Below are 14,948 nucleotides of genomic sequence, written 5' to 3'. Positions count from 1 at the left end.
CCTTTCTTCCTGAGTTTCCCTCGCTTTGTCACAAATTCCCACCAGGTGAGTGAATGTCAGAAGACAAACTGATATGCACAGGCAAAGGAGTAAATGCAAAACTTGATTTGAGCCTCTTCTTGTTGAACTATCTTGTTGAATACCTGCTTGGCCCACCAAAAGAAAATTCACTGTTAGGAAATAATGTGAACTGCAAAGTCATTTTCAAATGCAAATGACAAGTACTCTTTATACTCTTTTGTCTCCTTCCCATTTCAAAGAAGATATAATCTAAAAAACAATCAAACAAATTTCAGCCAGATTTCTGCATTTTACCTATCTTTCAAACCTGACGGTTTGTCCTTAATGTGAAGAGATTCCCTCATCAATAATAACTCATGGGGGCTTCCCTGGTGGCGCAGTTGTTAAGAATCCACCTGCTAATGCAAGGGACACAGGTTCAAGCCCTGGTCTGGGAAGATCCCACATGCCGCGGAGCAACTAAGCGCGTGCGCCACAACTACTGAGCCTGCGCTCTAGAGCCCAGGAGCCACAACTACTGAGCTCACGTGCCACAACTGCTGAGCCCGAGTGCCACAACTACTGAAGTCTGAGCGCCTAGAGCCCCTTCTCTGCAACAAGAGAAGCCACCGCAGTGAGAAGCCTGTGAGCCACAAGGAAGAGTAGCCCCCACTCGCCACAACTGGAGAGAGCCTGCGTGCAGTAAAGAAGACCCAATGCAGCCAAAAATAAATAAAATAAATTTTTTTTAAAAAGAAATGATAGCTGAGAACTTCTCAATCTGAAGAGAGAACTGGATATGCAAATACATGAAGCTTATAGATCACACTATAAAAAATAATAATAACTCATGGTATTTTATTTCTCCTTGTACATTTTCTATCACCTGAGCACGGATTGCCTTGTGTATTGTTTTTATTTCTTGTTCTACACACCAAACTACTGTGCATTTAGGGTAACCTGAGGCCTCAGCTTGCCTGAGGAGTTTCAGTTTACACCTGTTTCACCAGTGTAATTAATAGTTCCCCCTTTCAAGTTAAAATTGTTCTGGTATAGAGCATAAATTAGACAATCACCGAAGATGGCCTGCAATCAGAACTTTTTCAAAGCAAAGTTGGTTAAAATGTGTGTAAATGAGTCACAATAAAAGTTTCTGATATGACCCCTCCAGACTAGCCTTCTTGATGTGGCCCATTTCAACACAAATGAGTGTCATCAGTGGCTTCACAGTGGTTCTTCTTGTAAATTCCATCATGAACTAGAGTTTTGATTTATGCCATCCCAGCGTACTTTAAATACTGACTCATGTTGGGATTGCCCCAAACAGGGCAGGGCAGACTAATGGAATGTGAAGCATTGCCCTAACATTTCTTAACCTGCCCAGTGTTGAAAGTGGCTTTATTTTCCCCGTTTGTGCTCCAAAAATCTTTATGCTAGCATAAAACCCTATTGTACTCACATGATTTTCTGCTATATAACAAGGGAGGTTGAAATTTGTCCCTGAAACGAGGATTACATGTAATAAAAGTCTAATAAACCTGGTTAATAAGAAGAAAAGATACTAATGCTATTTCCTAACATTGGCATTATAAGGAAGTTCTTCTCAGTAAGAAGGTACTCCACCTCATAGGGGCATAAAACATTTGCTGAAATGGAATCTGATTTAGATCTGAACAATAAGAAAAAAAACCCGAATTTAGTAGTTTTGCATCTGATAAATATAAAATGAAATAGCATTCAAAAGTGCTATTTCAATTCAGTACCATTCCATCACGTATTCAGAGTTCTTTAGAAACTAGCCTTGCTTTAAAATAAATCAGCAGAACTGTACAATATCAGAAGACCAAATGTAAGGAAAAGAAATTTGTCACTAGAGAGTGGTGTGGACATATATACACTACCAAACGTAAAATAGATAGCTAGTGGGAAGCAGCCGCATAGCACAGGGAGATCAGCTCGGTGCTTTGTGACCACCTAGAGGGGTGGGATAGGGAGGGTGGGAGGGAGGGAGACGCAAGAGGGAAGAGATATGGGAACATATGTATATGTATAACTGATTCATTTTGTTATAAAGCAGAAACTAACACACCATTGTAAAGCAATTATACTCCAATAAAGATGTTAAAAAAAAAAAGAAATTTGTCACTATAGGTATATTTGTTTTTTTTCACATTTGGAAACATCAAGATGAGGTCATCCAGATGTGAAACATTAAGTAAACATAGTTATATTGCCTTCTGCAATAAACAGGTTTCGGAAAGAAAGATTATTTTAAAGTGCATATTCAGGAGCTAGAAAGACCTGAGAAATTAAATTGACAAATCAAACTCAACTTAGAATATCAATTATTCATCCCACATTAATTGAGTGTGTACCAGGTGCTAGGCTCAGACACTGAGGAAAGAAAGAAAATATATGTAAGCACTTGTTTTCTAGGAACTGACAGTCTAGTAGTCTTACTTTTCCAAAGAATAGCAAAACATGAAAAAACACAGTCTCTTTAGGGTGGATGATCTGTTTCATATAAAGTAATGTTATGCTTAACATTTCTAAAAAAGCAGTTATATTAATTCTGCTCGTCTTTCTCTTAATTTTTTTTCATTTTTTCATTGAGATATAGTTGACATACAATATTGTAAGTTACTGGTGTACAACAGAGTGATTTACAATTTTTAAAGGTTATATTCCTTTTATAGTTATTGTAAAATACTGGTATATTCCCTGTGTTGTACAATATATCTTTCTAGCTTTTTTTTTTAATACATAATAGTTTGTAACTCTTAATCCTCTACCTATATCTTGCCCCTCCCCCCTTCTCTCTCCCCACTGGTAACTAATAGTTTGTTCTCTATATCTCTGAGTCTGTTTCCTTTCTGTTATATTCACTAGTTTGTTTTATTTTATATATTCCACATATAAGTGACATCATACAGTATTTGTCTTTCTCTGACTTATTTCACTTAGTATAATACGCTCCAAGTCCATCCATGTTGTTGCAAATGGCAAAATTTCATTCTTTTTCATGGATGAGTAATATTCCATTGTGTGTGTGCGTGTGTGTGTGTGTGTGTGTGTGTGTGTGTGTGTGTGTGTGTATACCGCACCTTCTATATCCATTCATCTATTGACGGACACTTATGTTCCTTCCATATCTTGGCAACTGTAAATGCTGCTATGAACATCTCATTAATTTATCTTTTGAATCTCAGATGAAAAACTGTCTGAGGCACTGTGTTCATCTGCTAATAAGAGGGCCTTTAAAAATAGTGGCTTAAGTAAGATTGGGGTGAATTTTCCTCTTAATGTCAGAAACAGTTCTGAGAGACAACCCAGAAAGGGGACAGCAACCCCACAGTGATGAGCGGCCTGGGCTTCTTTACTTTTGCCATCTTTACTATTGGCTTCTATGAAAAAGGTTACCTCAAGTATGAAGATTGCTGCTGCTGTTTGAGACATCACATCCATGTTCCAGGCAGGAAGAAGCAGGACAAGCATAAGACAAAAGGGGCCTTCCAGCTGAATCAGCCCTCTTTTTGAAGAACTCTGACAGAAGCCCCATTCAGCAATTTCTGCCTCCTCATCCTAGTCATCACAACTAGTCATATGACCATGTAAGTGAGGCTGGAAAGTGTGATGTTCCAGTTCTTCTCAATGCCATCTTCAGCAAAACTAAGATACGCTTAGTAAAGAACAGGCAGGCAAATAGCAATCTCTGCCTGCTACTCTAATTATTTATCACTCTCTGGGGTACATCATTTTAGTAGATGTTGCTGGCACCCCATCTGGAATCCTTTTATAGGTTGGCACACCATCCCCAGCTACTGTGAATTCTGGCTGTTAATGGCTCACAAATGCCACCTTCTCAGAATTGGCTTCCACCAAAGCAAACTACATGGCTCAAAGATATCTGGGACTTTAACCTACCCTGACCCCACCCTATGCCCTCCAGGCTGCCTGCAGCCAATGACTGACTGGTATGAGGGTATAAATGTTAGACCACCCTTGCCTCAAGGTGGGACAACTCCATGGTGTCAATTGGGTATGACTTCTGGGTTGGATCAGGCTGAGATCAGACTTGGACTGCACCAACATCTTTGCTGAGCACCTTATCCTGACCTTCTCATCTCACTTCCCTTCTCAAAAATCACTTGCCAAGAATCTCTCTCAGGTTCTTCCTCTGAGGATCTAAGACAATTATTTTTTCTTAGAATCCCCTCACCCTTTTTCCTGAGCCACTATATAAGAATTGAACATTATCATACCACCACCTTTTCTCCAAATACACCTTTAGACTATCAAACCTAATCACTGGAAATACTAACAGGGAGACAAGAAAGAAAGCAAGCCAAGGTGTTTTTCACTAAACATAAATGTAGGTGTATGTTTCTTCAAGTGCAAGTAGAGGCAAAATTATTTAGACAAAATGGTTTTCCCCATAAAGGTACTCATTTTCATTTATATGGGCTGAATGCTTATTTGCTACAAGTTCAAAAGAAATTAAGCAGTATGTTAGAGGTAGAGGAGAAAAATTTGCCAATCTAAGCTGGATGCCGCTGCTGGAGAATAGCATTTTCTGAATTATAGTTTAGTAACAAACTACAAATATTAAAGTGAATTTTTTCAACTAATTCTATATGAGCACACTTGAAATATGCATTTGTTGCATAAAAATTATTTTAGTAGTTGAAGTTTTGCCACATATTATTATAATTATTTTAATTATATCTGCTTCTTTGTCTATTTCAAAAGTAAAATTATGTTTCATGTATTCTGAATACTAATTAAAAGAGGAAATGAAGAACACATAAATGAACAATTCAATTTTGTATTATTTATGTGAACTCCAAGGAAAAAACTAGAAGAAAAAAGAGAAATACCAATAGTTGTGTTATTTCTTGCTCTCCCTGTTTTGAGATACTGCCTCAGGCACTAACTTCCTTGTAATACATTTCTTTTTTTTTTTTTTTTTTAATATTAGTTACTATTATTAGTTCTTGTTACCTAAATAAAATTTTTTAAAACATTTTTATTGGAGTATAATTGCTTTACAATGGTGTGTTAGTTTCTGCTCTATAACAAAGTGAATCAGTTATACATATACATATGTTCCCATATCTCTTCCCTCTTGCATCTCCCTCCCTATCACTCTCCCTATCCCACCCCTCTAGGTGGTCACAAAGCACGGAGTTGATCTCCCTGTGCTATGCGGCTGCTTCCCACTAGCTATCTATTTTACGTTGGGTAGTGTATATATGTCCATGCCACTCTCTCACTTTGTCACAGCTTATCCTTCCCCCTCCCCATATCCTCAAGTCCATTCTCTAGTAGGTCTGTGTCTTTATTCCTGTCTTACCCCTAGGTTCTTCATGACATTTTTTTTTTCTGTAGATTCCATATATATGTGTTAGCATATGGTATTTGTCTTTCTCTTTCTGACTTCACTCTGTATGACAGACTCTAGGTCCATCCACCTCACTAAAAATAACTCAATTTTGTTTCTTTTTATGGCTGAGTAGTATTCCATTGTATGTATGTCACATCTTCTTTATCCATTCATCTGATGATGGACACTTAGGTTGTTTCCATGTCCTGGCTATTGTAAATAGAGCTGCTGTGAACATTGTGGTACATGACTCTTTTTGAATTATGGTTTTCTCAGGGTATATGCCCATTAGTGGAATTGCTGGGTCATATGGTAGTTCTATTTTTAGTTTTTTAAGGAACCTCCATACTGTTCTCCATAGTGGCTGTATCAATTCACATTCCCACCAACAGTGCAAGAAGGTTCCCTTTTCTCCACACCCTCTTCAGCATTTATTGTTTCTAGATTTTTTGATGATGGCCATTCTGACCGGTGTGAGATGATATCGCATTGTAGTTTTGATTTGCATTTCTCTAATGATTAATGATGTTGAGCATTCTTTCATGTGTTTGTTGGCAGTCTGTATATCTTCTTTGGAGAAATGTCTACTTAGGTCTTCTGCCCATTTTTGGACTGGGTTGTTTCTTTTTTTGTTATTGAGCTGCATGAGCTGCCTTGTAAATCTTGGAGATTAATCCTTTGTCAGTTGCTTCATTTGCAAATATTTTCTCCCATTCTGAGGGTTGTCTTTTGGTCTTGTTTATGGTTTCCTTTGCTGTGCAAAAGCTTTTAAGTTTCATTAGGTCCCATTTGTTTATTTTTGTTTTTATTTCCATTTCTCTAGGAGGTGGGTCAAAAAGGATCTTGCTGTGATTGATGTCATAGAGTGTTCTGCCTATGTTTTCCTCTAAGAGTTTGATAGTTTCTGGCCTTACATTTAGGTATTTAATCCATTTTGAGTTTATTTTTATGTATGGTGTTAGGGAGTGTTCTAATTTCATACTTTTACATGTATCTGTCCAGTTTTCCCAGCACCACTTATTGAAGAGGCTGTCTTTTCTCCACTGTATATTTTTGCCTCCTTTATCAAACATAAGGTGACCATATGTGCGTGGGTTTATCTCTGGGCAGGTGGACTTTGGGAGCAAGATATATTATTTTTTCCCCTTTCCCTCTTTTTGCGAGTGTGTATGTGTATGCTTCTGTGTGAGATTTTGTCTGTATAGCTTTGCTTTCACCATTTTTCCTAGGGTTCTGTCCGTCCAGTTTTCTTTTTTTTTTTTTTTTTACTTAAAAAAATTTTTTTTTCTTAATAATTTTTTATTTAATAAGTTTATTTTATTTTATCCTCTTTCTCTCTATTTTTTCTCCCTTTTATTCTGAGCTGTGTGGATGAAAGGCTCTTGGTGCTCCAGCCAGGCATGAGGGCTGTGCCTCTGAGGTGGGAGAGCCAAGTTCAGGACACTGGTCCACAAGAGACCTCCCAGCTCCACGTAATATCAAATGGCAAAAACCTCCCAGACATCTCCATCTCAACACCAAGACCCAGCTTCACTCAACGACCAGCAAGCTACAGTGCTGGACACCCTATGCCAAACAACTAGCAAGACAGGAACACAACCCCACCCATTAGCAGAGAGGCTGCCTAAAATCATAATAAGGCCACAGACACCCCAAAACACACCACCTGATGTGATCCTGCTCACCAGAGAGACAAGATCCAGCCTCATCCACCAGAACACAGGCACTAGTCCCCTCCACCAGGAAGCCTACACAACCCACTGAACCAACCTTGTAATACATTTCTAAGCTCTTCCAAGTTTCCCTACTCAGATCCATCTTTTCCAAAGAGCTTCCCATGCTTCCACCTTTTCTCCCTTGCCCCTTTACTTAATCCCTATTGAAATTTAACTGTGACTTTGGTTCTGTTTCCTGTGTCTGATTTTCAAAGAAGGAGACCTAAACCACCTCCTCCCTCCCTATATTTTTGTAGGGGCCTTTACAAAACAGTTCCTCAGTCAAAACTTGGAATAAGTAGATAATTACAAGTGATTAAAACACGAATCTATTTCTTTGTTTTAACTTTTATATCAAATGATAACACATTAAATGTCGTGTATGCAAGAACTTTCAGTAATCAGGTAATGTATTTTGAAGATATCTGTAACATTTACATGACTATGATATACACCTAGAACAAGGAAACCCTGAAGTTATACTCCAAACTTTATTCTACATGTACTCAACTTGCCTGGTTTTGACTGTTGTCAAAGTAGAATACATATCCATTATAACAGTGTTTATTTTGTGTTTTTTTTAAAGGAAGCACTTTTATATAATTATCCAAGTTTAATTTAATTTGTACCGTAAATGCAATTAGGAAGAGGATGCTGTCTGGAAAAAATGCATTTCTGCGTTTTTTACAAATCATTCTGTCTAGGAGTAACAGGAGGATCTAGAATGATTGATTCTAAATACCACGGACGATAATCTTTATCAGTTTTCGGTTCATTCTTCCAGATAACTATGGACATCCTTTAAATTTTGTTGAAATTTTGTGGTGTAGACTTTAGACCATAAAATCATTAGAAATGTTTCCTAGAACTTTCACTTGATCTGATCACGTGACTTATGGAAAGATCCCAAGCTAAACGTTGAAATTTCTACTGTCTTTAGGTTATTTTTTTCCTGGTCCATTTTCTTCTTTCTTTCACTTCTGTAGATTAAACATCCTCAAAATAATATTAATAAACATATCATCTAAAGAGGATCATTTTTCCTGTAGTTAAATAGACTGAGAAATGTCAGCCTTGGAACCAGGGGAGTATTAACAGAACCAAAGTCTCTGTGTCCCTTGGTCATCATCCTTAGGTGTCTGAAGTTTGAGAATGGAGGTTGGCACTACAACTTTTAAAAGAAAACAGAAAGCAAAATTCAGAGAGAACAGGGCTTCCCTGGTGGCGCAGTAGTTAAGAATCCGCCTTCCAATGCAGGGGACACGGGTTCAAGCCCTGGTCAGGAAAGTTCCCACATGCCGTGAAGCAACTAATCCTGTGCACCACAGCTACTGAGCCTGCGCTCTAGAGCCCACGTGACACAACTACTGAGCCTGCGTGCCACAACTACTGAAGCCCATGTGCTTAGAGCCCGTGCTCCACAACAAGAGAAACAGCTGCAATGAGAAGCCCGCGCACTGCAACACAACTAAAGAAAGCGCACATGCAGCAACGAAGACCCAACACAGCTGAAAATTAACTAATTAATTAAAAAAAAAGATTCAGAGAGAACAGATGTTTGCTTATAAATTCATTATTTACTACATGTGCTATAGACGTAGGAGCCTGACTTGAACTTGAACCAGGTTAACTTAAGACAGAGTCAGACAACCATTAGAAACAAAGACCAAAGTCATAGAATCTGCAGCTTCCCTTCTAGGAGACTGCAGTCTTAACTGCCACAGCAAAAGTCCTACCTATTCAGTGAAAGGCTTGGTCAACTCTGATCTGAAATAGACTTAATTCCATTTTCCAGCTGGGTCAAGCTTAAGAGTTGGTAAAGGTCAAGTTAGGTCTGCAAATGTGCTTGACTTCTACACCTAAACTGATTTGCTTTCTGAGAACGAAACTAAAAAGGTCACTCCTCTTCTGAATACTTTAGGAATAAGCAGGTTTTACAGTTTTGGAGGATAAGCCAGATGGAAGATTTTTAGGTTATGGAGTCTTCATAGTTGGTGACCACACTGTAGTAAAGAGAGCCCAAACATTAGTTATTTTTTTAGTCCTTGGAATTCTAGGCCAGTGAAGAAAATTCTAGCCCAGTGCAGTGCATCTAGATCAGGGAAGATGTTTTGGATGGTGTATTTTAAAAGCTGATGTAAAGCCAAGGACAAAGGATGAAGGGGACAGAAGAGATGGCTAATAGAACAATGAGATGCTAGGGAAGAATGCTTTTAGCTTAACTCATTGGTGTCTGGGGAAATACAGGGAAGAGTGCTCACTACCACCCCAGTTATTTCAGTTTTCAAAATACATTTTGGTCTAGAATTGCACATACTTCCCAATATCCCAATGCACCTCTCTGCTATGTTTACTTCTCTGTATTCCTCTCTCTCTCTTCACTGCCAACACCCATCCCATGCCACCTCCAGGTCAGAACCGTTTTAACCCTGTCTTCAAGAATGTTGGGGCAAGTTGAGAGAGAAGGAAAAGAGAAACCAATTAGACGGGGATAGCTAGAGATTTTGTAGACTCTATCCCCTTTCAAACTCCGATATACATGTGTGATTGGGCACACACACAGTCTTCTTTCATGCCTATTACATTTTTTAAAAAGAGATGAACACAAATGAGAAGAAAAAAAATGAGAGGGCAAAGAGACATACTAGGTATCACTGCCTCTGGGGAGCCATCTGTAAACATGCCCTCTTCTCTGACCCCTGCCCTTCCCTCTAAGTAGAGTGAGAAGATCCTCACCATATTCCCATAGTGCATTGGTGATATTTTGTTATGCTTATCACCCTGTATTTTATTGTTTTCTTATACAGTTTTCACCTCACCTGGACTGTGAACTACTTAAAGCCAGGATGTCTATGTTATTTACTGTGTGCATGTGAGATGGGTAGAATGCTGTGATTTCCCATGTCCTTGGGACATTTCATTGTAAAGGATGGAGTATGGGAAGCATGTGATTGTTCCACTAAAACCTCATGATAAAATAATTTATGACTCTCTCTTCATTATATTTTATGTGTTTAAGTCTGTAATATGAGCCTCTTTTTAATGATCTAAGTAGACAGTGGCTAGAAGGATAAAGGTAAATAGTATCCAGGCACAACTATGTTATTAACACATAACAGACAAGTGTGAGTAGCTATGGAAAAGTGAATTGGTCATAATCTTAAAGTGGTCCAGTCAGAGAAACTAAATTAGGTTAACTAAAACAACCCATTCATTTTAACCACTTTACTTCTAAAATACTGAATCATTGCCATTTTGTCTGGTTCTGATATCCTTCATGCCAAAATAATCAATATTAATGCAGTCAGAATTACCAAGTGAACTACTGTGTATGTCCATCAAGAACGTTTCTCAGAAACTTCATTCACTGTGACTCAATATGGATTTACACGTTGAGATTGAGGTCTGTATATGATTATTTTTACAGAAAAATTCTAGATCCAAAAACACCTCATTGGTTCAGATAATATGAACTACAATGAAACTTTAGCACACTAAAAAATTTGGAGGATCCTCTGCCATTGCAACAGAATTTCAAATGAAACCCCAAAACCTAAAGTCATATTTTTATCACCTTCTTTTCCCTAATTTTATAAAACCAGATGATAGCTATCCAGAAAATACGGTACATATTAATTGCAGTGATCAGGTTAACAATTCCCAAAGAAATTATATATTTTTTGATGTCATGTACTTAAAACTATGGGTCAGCTTATGTCAGTTTTCAAAATACATTTTGGTCTAGAATTGCACATACTTCCCAATATCAGAGTAAACCGTAATGCCTCATTTTATCCTCCATTACAGAAGACAATAGATGTGCATCTTCGAATGCAGTGTCCTGCACCAAGTGCCTTGCGCTGGGTCCGGAATGTGGATGGTGTGCTCAAGAGGTGTGCCTTTTTCTTTCTTTCCTTTTTTGCTCTTTTCTCTTTTCCTTAAAGTTGACCTTCTTTCTAGCATGATTTCACTGACCTAATATTCTGTGCCTTGAAGATGCATCAGGAAAAAGAAAGATACTGCTGAGCATCAGGAAAATTTTCTTTGGTTTCATGCTTGGAAACAGCATATCTGGCTGAATATAAGTATAACCTTTTTATTAGGAAAATTATGGTAATTTTGAAATGAAGTGCAAACCATTTTATGTTTTCCATCTGTTCTATAGAGAGAATTGGCAAACACGGATAGTAACTTTTGATAGGTCAGTAGGCTTTGTGCGAAATTCTTGCTGCAGCTTGGGGCATTAGGTTATATATCCAAGTTGGATCGTTGTCTTGTGCTTGCTTATTAAAGAAAAGCAAGCTAATTTATTGTTCCATCTCATTTGTTTTTATTTGAAATACTTGGAGATAAGTGATTTGCTCCATTTCATAACACTGTACATCAGTTCACTGGCTACTTATGCAAAATGGGATGCTTTTCTTTGACATGCAACCCTATTCATGCAATATTGTGTACATTAAATTCTGTTACATGGAGAATAACCAGAAAATGTTTATTCTTCAAAATTTGTGTTTTTATAGTCAAATAAAGAGAAACATATCCTAATAACAAAATTTTTAGTAAAACGATTATAATGTGTTCCTTCCTTCTTGGCTCTAAACTTGTATTGAGTTTTTTCTTTTGTTGGTAATCTTCAATCAAAACTACCTTATATAATAAGTTTCAATGAGGAAGCCAACTGCTAATTTGGGGTTTTTTTAATGAGGTTACCTAGGTAACTTTACAATTATTTATGTAGTCCCTGAGAAGTCAAACAAACAGACCTTTAATGGCCTTTTGCTTGACATGAAGAGAAATCTCTAGCTTTTGCAGCCTCTGATTTAGATGAAAAAACTGTATCTACCATTAGCTTTCCAATCTCTCCTGTTATTACTTGTCCTTTTATACATCCCCCAAGAGGAAACAGAAATATGAAAAGTAGCAAAGGATGATGGACATTACTTTCTTCTATGCAACAAGTCAGGGGAGGGGATCATGAAACAGTAGCCATGTCTTCTGGAAGTAAGCAGCCCTCCTACTGACAGCCCAAAGGCTTCCTGGACGTACTCTGGGCTTTATCGGTCAGAAAATCAGATGTCACTCAAAACTAGGCAGTGCTTTGCCAGAACCCATGGAGCCAGGCAATGTCATAGAGAGGACAATTCCACAGTTTCCAGGACCAATCTCATTCCCTCCTATGATCCAAATGACCAGACAGAATTCACTCTTTTCTCTGAGCCTCCCTTTCCACATTTCTATAAGCTTGAGTTTGAAGTTTACTTCCAGTTTTTCCTTGTCAGGTATGTTTTACATTTGTTGATATGTTGATATTTCCTGACCCTCACCCAACACTCCGTTTTAGATCTCTACTGCATGACCAAGGAAGATCATTAGAGTTGTGAAGACTGTGCCAACTTAACTTCAGCTCCTGAGAACTTTAGTGACTATAGTTTAGAGGGATTTTCAAAAGATGGTTCAGAAACCCAGTTACCAGCTAAATGCAACATGCCAGCCATATAGAATGTCAGTTTCCAGAAAGCACCCTTCTCCATCTCACACCTCTACTGGCATGAAAAGTCTGGAGAGTCACAGTTATGGGAGTAGCAATGTCAGTCCTGCCACGGAGGAGGGATTTTGTGTATTCAGAGGAATGGGTGGTCAAATGGAAGGAGGTAAGCCAAGGAGGAAACGTAGGGTGGCTTCCAGAGGTGTCTGCTGTTGGTCCAATCCTCAGAAGGGGATCTCAGAAAACATCCAGAAATGACTTGGCTGTTCATATCCCGAAATATTCTTCTATGTGGTGCAGGGTAGTCTAATTTATGTGTTGACAAAGCAGGCTCTGAAATGCGATCAACTTGGATTCAAATCCCAGTGCCATCCATTTCCAACTATGTAAACTTGGCCATGTTAACCTACCCACTCTGAGCCTCAGTTTTCCCTAGCTCTAAAATGGAAATAATAACTGTAACTATGACACACTGTTGTGAAGTTTAAATGAAACTGTATGTGGAAGGCATTTAGCACACAGGCATTGCTTAAGTTACTATAAGAACTATGGTGAGACTCTAGAGCAATTCATTCAGACTTAGGAAACTAAGAAAATTGCCTGTGTTAAGAATACAACGTCAGGGGAAGCAACCCATGTTAGCACTCAGTCACTGGCCATATCATTAACAGAAGGAGCTGTCCACTCCCTACATGCTGACCTGACACCACTGAAAGGAAAAATGCAATGATCAATTTTGAAAGATTGCCCACCATTTAGTCACATATGCAACTGATGGTTTTATTTCTCAGCCAGCAAGAGTAGAGGGACAAGAAAGAAAGAGGCATTTTTTCTCTGTTCATTATTAGAAAAGATAAACATGACCAACTTAAGCCTGGTTTGTATAATTCTCAAAGCTGGTCAAAAGTAAAAGTTCACTAGAAAATTTACAGAGTATAATCAATTTGTCTGCATTCTTGTGTGGCATGTCAATCTGCCATTCTGTATATTTTGACTTCTCTTTCTCTCCATGCTACATAAAAGGAACTGGAAAATATTTAGGATAGACAAAATTGTATCAGTATTACCTAGTTCAATGCCTCATATTCATTTTAACATATGTGAAAGACTGGACATAACATATGTGAAAAAAAAGATGACTTAACGTATGTGAAAGTTTTGAAGACTTCTCTTCCTCTTCTGCCTGATATGTCAGATACAGGTTGTTTTTACATAGCCAGAAGTTTACAGGGCAGCCTCGGAGCATAATTAAACTGAAATACAATACAAAGGGCATTCTCTGTCAAAAAGGAAGATGAAGGAATTCTTTCATTTCTGTGCAGATTGCCATGCTTGGAGGTTAGAAAGACTCAGAAACGAGTAGGAGAAAAACCCTATTTATATCTCCAGACTATTACATTAAATGGATGAAAGTAACAACTGATGAGAAGCCAACCAGGGTAACTTTCTAACCTGGGCTTTTCATTCTCAAATAGGTTTTAGACAGCTGGAGTATAAGTTTGCTTGAGTATTTCTTGTAGAAAAGTAAAATATAAGAATTAGAAGACATTAAAATGACACAAAACACCAAAAGTTAAAAGGGTGTGGTTTCAAATTCTTTTCTTTTATACAGAGTGGAAAGTAGGCCACAGTGGGTAGGGGCAGCATTCCATTCTTTATTTTGATGCCACGATCTTTTCTTCCCTGTTCAAACCTAATTGTCAAATTGGCAATGTTTTTCTAACTTAGTTTTTACAGTAGAGTAAAAACAGCCATGCTGATTCAGACACTGCAAAACAAATGATATTTTTTTGCCTATTTCAGCAAAATGATTTGACATTTAAAGGTCAAATGGCATAGCTTGATGTATAGTTGCAGTGAATTAACCACCCTCCCCTCTTTTTCATTCTGTATATACAAATAACAAAATTTCCGGCTGAAAAGAAAAATCAGAGTTATTTGTACTTTATTTCCTTTCCTGATTTGAAGGCTTGCAGTTTTTACTTAAATTAATTAAGTTAAAACACATGTGGCCCTTGGTCTGTGGCCTTCATGGGAGGCATGAATGAGCATACATGTACCGAGCCTTATGCACCCTCAGTATTCCCCAGGCTCTGGGACAGCTGAGATCCCCCATCCAGCCCCTTATATCTAGCAGTACATGCCACCTTTCTCTGAGGAGCTCCAAGTTGTTTAAAAACTAAATCTCACATTCAGAACCTCTAAGTTTTAACAACAGATAGGATAAACTTGGAAATGAGAAATTAAGGCTTTAAACATTTTAAACTTCAGCAAGCAAGGTCAATAGCAAGGCAAATCGAATTCTTCTATTCCCATGAAGTCATTCACCAATGACACCTGGAGATCTTGACTGAAAAGAACA

General features: G+C 38.0%; 1 protein-coding gene across 2 annotated transcripts in view; it reads left to right on the top strand.

The window, feature by feature from the left end:
• Positions 1-14,948, top strand: part of ITGB8 (integrin subunit beta 8) — a 97,459-nt gene that overhangs the window by 26,697 nt on the left and 55,814 nt on the right. For both annotated transcript variants that reach the window (XR_003795299.1, XM_029233999.1), the window contains exon 2: positions 10,906-10,991. Coding sequence is in view for 1 of the 2 variants with exons in the window: in XM_029233999.1 (XP_029089832.1) it covers positions 10,906-10,991 (86 nt within the window). In the remaining variant the exon portion in view is untranslated. The remainder of the gene's footprint in view (positions 1-10,905; positions 10,992-14,948) is intronic.

This window comes from Monodon monoceros, unplaced genomic scaffold (assembly GCF_005190385.1).
Source record: "Monodon monoceros isolate NGI ecotype Baffin Bay Population unplaced genomic scaffold, NGI_Narwhal_1 Super_Scaffold_2, whole genome shotgun sequence".
Classification (NCBI taxonomy): Eukaryota; Metazoa; Chordata; class Mammalia; order Artiodactyla; family Monodontidae; genus Monodon; species Monodon monoceros.
The sequence above is the reverse complement of the archived record's forward strand: the minus strand, read 5'-3'. Positions and strand labels throughout refer to the sequence as shown.